Source organism: Cynara cardunculus (genome assembly GCF_001531365.2).
Source record: "Cynara cardunculus var. scolymus isolate 2C chromosome LG 9, CcrdV1, whole genome shotgun sequence".
Classification (NCBI taxonomy): Eukaryota; Viridiplantae; Streptophyta; class Magnoliopsida; order Asterales; family Asteraceae; genus Cynara; species Cynara cardunculus.
The window spans coordinates 8,199,365-8,205,990 of NC_037536.1; the positions used below are offsets into that span (position 1 = coordinate 8,199,365).

At 32.5% G+C, this 6,626-nt stretch overlaps 1 protein-coding gene across 1 annotated transcript in view; it reads right to left on the bottom strand.

The window, feature by feature from the left end:
• Positions 1 to 3,937: 3,937 nt before the first annotated feature.
• The window catches only part of LOC112518072 (wall-associated receptor kinase 2-like), a 5,297-nt gene continuing 2,608 nt past the window's right edge, over positions 3,938 to 6,626 (bottom strand). Inside the window, exons 3-4 of the mRNA XM_025125639.1 lie at positions 5,998 to 6,156; positions 3,938 to 5,280 (exon numbers count right to left, since the gene is read on the bottom strand). Coding sequence (XP_024981407.1) covers positions 4,073 to 5,280; positions 5,998 to 6,156 — 1,367 coding nt within the window. The 3' untranslated portion in view covers positions 3,938 to 4,072. The remainder of the gene's footprint in view (positions 5,281 to 5,997; positions 6,157 to 6,626) is intronic.

Sequence of the window (6,626 nt, forward strand, 5' to 3'; positions counted from 1 at the left end):
TAAATAATTAAAGAGAAAAATAATATTTTAATATATGAATGAAATTTTTTATATTATAATCAATATTGAATTATTTAAAATGGAGAATTTGTTGAAGATGAATGTAATATTTTTGGAAATTTTTGACTTTTAGTTCTCTATTTCTGGAGTAGGTTTAGAGAATGTTGGAGCTGCTCTAACATCTTAATATTATAAAGCTTCAATTGTAAATATCATATATACATACATATACAACAACGTATAATACGCAGGACCTTCCTGAATTTGAGACTTTCTATGACATATATATATAGGGAAGGGTTCAAACGAGAACACCTTCATTTTACGAGAACGCGAGAACATTCTTTTACTATAGACAATCACATGTGATACTATGATTCCATCACATATGATACATATGTGATACTAAATCAAAGATGCGGACGATTTTCGATACGATCTTGGTTGCGGGCCAAGTCGTCCTTACAATACTAAGCCCCCTCACAAGTATTATCACATGTGATAAGGTTGTTGTTGATATGATACTATAATTCATCAAGACCATCACATGTGATGCTAAATTATAGATGTAGACAACCTTTGGTGCGGCCTAAATCGTAGAACACGTCGTCCGCACATCACAGGGTCCCCTCACGCGTATTATCACATGTGATAAGGGTGTTCTCGCATTCTCGTAAAATGAAGGTGTTCTCGTTTGAACCTCCACCTGTATATATATATATATATATATATATATATATACGAGTCTATTCAAGGGAGAACTGATTAGTTTGTGGTAATTGTGAGATCCAATGTGAACCACTCATTTGAGATATTTAAGAATATTTCTTAAATAAGCTAAAAGGGTAATATAGTAATTCTATCTTTGACAACTAATCAAAATATTTAATTAAATTTTTTAGAATGAAATATTTAACTAAAATTAGTGAACTGGTATATCAATTACCTAATATACATCGTATTTTAAAGACGTTTGTGAATTAAAGTGTATGATAGTGATACTGTTCACAACGTTTCATGTGTATCACAATGCATTTTCAATTTTGTTTTATGAAATGTATGATAGTGTACATTTTCGTTATTTTCATTGCTTTACAAAGGGTATCACATTGTGCATCTTGTATGTATATCTGGGTATCACAGTGAATATCGTTTGTAGGTATCACAGTGTATATCTTGTGTTCACATAAGGTTCATCGGAATAAGGTTCGCCACATAAGATTCGCCGGAGAGAGGAAAAGATTCGTCGGCGAGAGGAAAAAAGAGAGATGAGAGAATATTTATAAAACCCCTAAAATGCTCTTAATTAATATAATAAGTTAAAATTATCAAAATTATTAATTTCCTAATTTAACCTTTGATTTTTGGTTGAGATTGGATCTCACGGTTACTACAAACAAAACAATTCTCATTTGATTACGCCCATATATATATATATATATATATATATATATATAGAGAGAGAGAGAGAGAGAGAGAGAGAGAAAGAGAGATTTGGGATCACGTGAGACCAGTCAGTTTTCATGAGACCCGTGAGACCACTTTTTTACATTTAAAATTTCATAGAAAAATACTAAAAACAACCTGATCTTATATAAATCCAACCCTATATATATATATCTATAAAAATTTCCAAATATCCAGATTTGAAAACCAAATTACAAAACCATTCATGATCGAATTCATGGACTATGCTTATCCAAATTGAATTTGCTTCTTAGACCACCAAAATCACTATAGATTTAAGCCACTCATCCTCCCTTGAAACACGTATCACAAATAAAATGGTGGAATTAACAAATAAAACACAAGTATTCCTCCATTTTATTTTGAGATTTATAAAACTGGTCCCTCAACTTTAGGAATCTGGAAATACATAGTCCCTTCACTTTCTATTTTGTTTTTATTTCTTCTTCACATTTTACTCGTGATTAAGTGGAAAAATTGAAAATAAAGCCTAGACATGAAAAATCTACATCAACACAAATCTACGCATAAGGTAGAACGTAGTCATATCCTGGCCTCTATGCACACAGTCGTGAAAATTTAAAAAATGGTATATGTGGAATCAAAACGGACGTCATCAACATGAAATGTAGGCTCGAGGATGTCTGCAAGACCCTCCTCTCTGTTGTTGATGGCAATGCACTGTTTCTTTCTTGAGTTTCTCATTATCTCATATCACTTTCTCTTAACCATTAATAGCTAAGAGTGAGAGAGAAAGAACGGTAAAAAGAAAGGTGCGATAATCTAAGGTAGAATTGAATGATGGTTTGGAGAAGGTTTTGATGATCAAGGGGTCGTAGTAGCAACAAAAGGAACATGAAAGCCAACTCTGTCAATAGTGTGGTAAAGATGTCCTTAATATACAACCTCGGTCGATGGCAGGTTATTTTTCACACCCTTAGATTTATAAAAGGAACCACAAAGCAAGTATACAATATGGTCTAGTGTCGTGTTTTCCAAGTAATAAAGTGGTAAAAACCGGTTATCGTCCACGAAAATTGTAGTAAAGGCTTAATAAGAGTCCTAATAAAGAAATGATTTCAGATGATAAAATTGAAGACTTCAGTTGGATCTGAGTTAATAATAATGAAATAACATAATATAAAGATGTAGCATGGTGTAAGATTTGTGGTGAAATGTAAACACAAATTCTAGCATACAATGATGTAGGAATGCCACAACATGCAGTAGGTCGTAACTAATTCCACCATCTATTTTAAGGTATTCCTCTCGGACTTCTACCATTACACTATATTATAACTTTCAACCCATATTTCTATAAGGTATCTGAACAAGGGATAGTGACGAAATGATGTCTTCAAAATATATGAATAAACAAATCTTTTTGTTAAAAATCACTCTTTCGAGCCAATTCCCATATCATTCAAGTTGACGTATGTTCTAGATAGTTCATCTCTGAATATACCACACTTTAACACTTTCTCAAGTCTACCTCTTATATCATTCAAGTTGACGTGCATTCAATGGATTATCTCTAAGACCATGATACTTTAACACTTTCAAAGTGATCAACTTGTCAAAAAGTGTCATTAGTTTTTATAAAAACTTGAATGAAATGGTGGAACGTTGTTATTGCGAAACAACGTCCACTTTCCTTCAGTTTAACATTTCATCTTTGTCTTACACCCAAGCTAATGGAATTAGCTACACATTACGGAAAGTAAATGACAAGAAATATAAAGAACAAAATATACAGACATAAATATAAATGACGGAAAGTAAATGACAGAATATAAAGAGCGGAAATTAAATGACAAGAAAAGTAAATAAAGTAAAAACAATACTGCAACAATACATCTTAAAGAACACTTTTTAAAGAAATTCAAGAACTAACTTGAATATACTAAGAAGCTACAGATCTGAATCTTGATGAAAGGATAACAAAAAGAGTTCTAAGAAGTCTTATATATACAAAAACACCAAGGAAGAAGATAAAAGTTTAGGGAAAGTAATGGCTCCTAAAAAGAAGATAAAAGGTGAAAAAGCAAACGAGAATATCATATCAAGTACAAAAAGAGTTAACCAAAAATTTGTTTCTTTCTTCAAGAAGCAGCAGCTGAATTCATAAAGTCTCTCCAAAAAGTCGCTTCTTACAGGAAAAGAGCGGGTGGAATGTTGCAGCACAGAACAATAGGCATTCAAGTTTAAGATTTTATCTACTCTAATGGTGCAAAAACAAGCTAATCGCTTAATTTAGCTCCAAGTATATACAAATGGAAAATAATGTAATAAAAATGACTCAATGTTGGGATGAAAGAAAATAAACTACCTAAAAGTAAAGAAATAAGCGTTTTACGCCTTGAATAATCAATGTATATCAGTCAAGTATTAGAAAGTTGCTTAAGTAGAAAAATAGTAAATGCAATACATAAAAATATAGAATTAACTATAACCAAAAAAATAATGAGTTACTTTGAAACATATAATCATAATGGCATGAATTTACATATAAAGTACATTGTATGTTATCACAAGTATGAAGTAAGGATACTAATGTCATGTAAAAGTTCTATTCCTTCCTCAATCATAAACGAGCCTTTCGTACTTAGAGCGTTCTGTTTGACCTTCCAATACTACTTGAACTATACCCTCCAAAAGTATCACTATTAGTTATAAAAGGAGCAGTATAAAGATCAACATCTTCCACTTCAATCATTAAGCTACTCATTTTGTTGTACTTCATGTCTTGACAATCCCAAGGATGTTTTCCGAACTTCCTCAACGATTCAAGATCCATGGTCACTTCTTTCATGCTAGGCCTTCTCTCACTTGCTATATTAAGGCATCTACATGCCAGATCACATGTTCCTTTTATCTGCTCGTCAGTTGCCTCGATTACTATTTGATGTTCAAGAATTTCAAGCAATTGATTTTCCTTCATTGCATTCACAAAATATGTTGCAAGATTTCGATCATCTAAGCATCTATCTATGTTGATGGGCTTTTTGCCTGTTAAGAGCTCTGCAAGAACTACTCCAAAGCTATACACATCACTCTTATCTGTTAGTTGGCCTGTATGGAAATATTCAGGATCCAAGTACCCCAATGTCCCTTGAACTAATGTAGTAACTTGATCATGACCCAAGGGGACTAACCTCGAGGCTCCAAAGTCTGCAATTTTTGTTGTGTAATTGTCATCCAACAAGATATTAGTTGATTTCACATCTCTATGTATGATGGACATTCTAGTATCTGTGTGAAGATAAGCAAGTGCACTAGCTGATTCATGTGCTATCCTTAGACGATTATTCCAAGACAATCTTTCCAAGCCACTTGTTTGATTATGAATATGACGATTAAGAGTGTCATTAGAGATGAATTCATAAACCAGTAATGGGATATCGGTTTCCAAACAACATCCCAAAAGTTGCACGATGTTTTGGTGATTAATTTGTGTGAGAATTACCAATTCATTTATAAATTGTACCCTTTGTCCTTCATCCAATCTTTGTGACTTCTTGATTGCCACGACAGACTTATCTGGTAGAGTCCCCTTGTAAACAATGCCATTACCTCCTTTGCCAAGAATCCTATTTTCTGCAAAATTTTCAGTAGCTGCTTCTAGCTCTTCAACTTGAAAAATTCTCATGGAACCGATACCAACTCCACCCTTGGTCTTTAGTTTATCTTGTAATAGCACACCTCCATTTTTTTCAAAGAATTTTTCTCTTAGCTTAACTAGCTTCCTTTTCTTGGCGGTGAAGTACAACACCCATAATCCAATCAGGATGGCGGGGAATCCAAGCCCCAAACCTATTATTATCATGGAAAAGTTACCATATTGTGTGGCATCCTTATTTTTAAAGTTGTGTTTAACTGAAGTAATTTAGAAAACCAACAAGAAAAGGGAACATTTTTGGAGTAAGCAAAATGAACAAAAAGGGGTGTCATTACTAAAAAAAGAGGTGCAAATAGTTGATTTGGAATATGATATGCAAACTGATCAACTACATGTTTTGATATGCCTTCATGATCGAGCCAAGGAAAATTAAGAGGTATCTTGATAACTAATTAAAATACTTGAGGGTCATTTACCAAACGCTAAATGGTTAAGCATTTAAAGGGTCACTTACTTGACCAAAGTTGAGCATGACAAGAACCAAAAACCTTACAGAGAGAAGAGACATAACTAAGACCGAAAATTTTATCCGATTAGCTCTTATTAAGTAAGGGACACTTACCATCAACATTACTATATCATTTTGATCACTGAGAATTTGACTTAGTAAAGTAAGTGAGAGTGGTGATTTTTATTTCGAACGAAGTTGAACAACTAAGTAAAATGTTACATTAACAATTTATAAAACACTTTGAAATAAGCTTTTGGAATGTTTTTTTATGAATGATTTTCATGAAACGCATTTTAAAATGTTGGATAAAAGGCCAATAAGTGTTTTATGTGGTATGGGGGGTTTGCTATAAACGATTAGAAAGTGTTTACAGGAGTAGAAGAAACAGATAGAATTTTACCTAATGTGAGTTGGAGGATTGGAATTTTGCGACTACAACCATCTTTAATCTTGGCATCACCAGAATACCCTTGTTTACATTTGCACGTGTAATTCCCAGGAATATTAACACAAGTTCCATGACATGGAAACTGCAACTTATCTTTACACTCATCGATATCTGAAAAGAAAATAGAGTATCACAAAGCATTAATCGGCTAATAGTAAGCATAGAAAATGAAAAAAAAAATCCATTCCAAATCCGTTATGCGAGCCAATTAATCTCAGGATGTCCACCCATTTCGTGGGTATTCTGGAGTCACCGTATTTAAACCTCTGTGGCCACAAAAAGATTTTTATTTCTCTTTGGATTCGAATCTGGGATTTCTAGACGCTTTTGATTTTTATAGGTCAAGCTCAAAATAATCGGACACCACCCTTATGGTTACATGTCAATTTTTATCAATTACACGAAAATTACTATTCACTATAATAATTTTTACCCAACTTTTAGCTTAATGAGCATTAGAAAACTATTATTTAATCAAATAATAATAATAATAATATAATAATAAAACTCGAGGTAAATACTATTTATTACAATTTAATACCAAAATATTAATTTATTAATTAACATAAAAAGTAAATAAT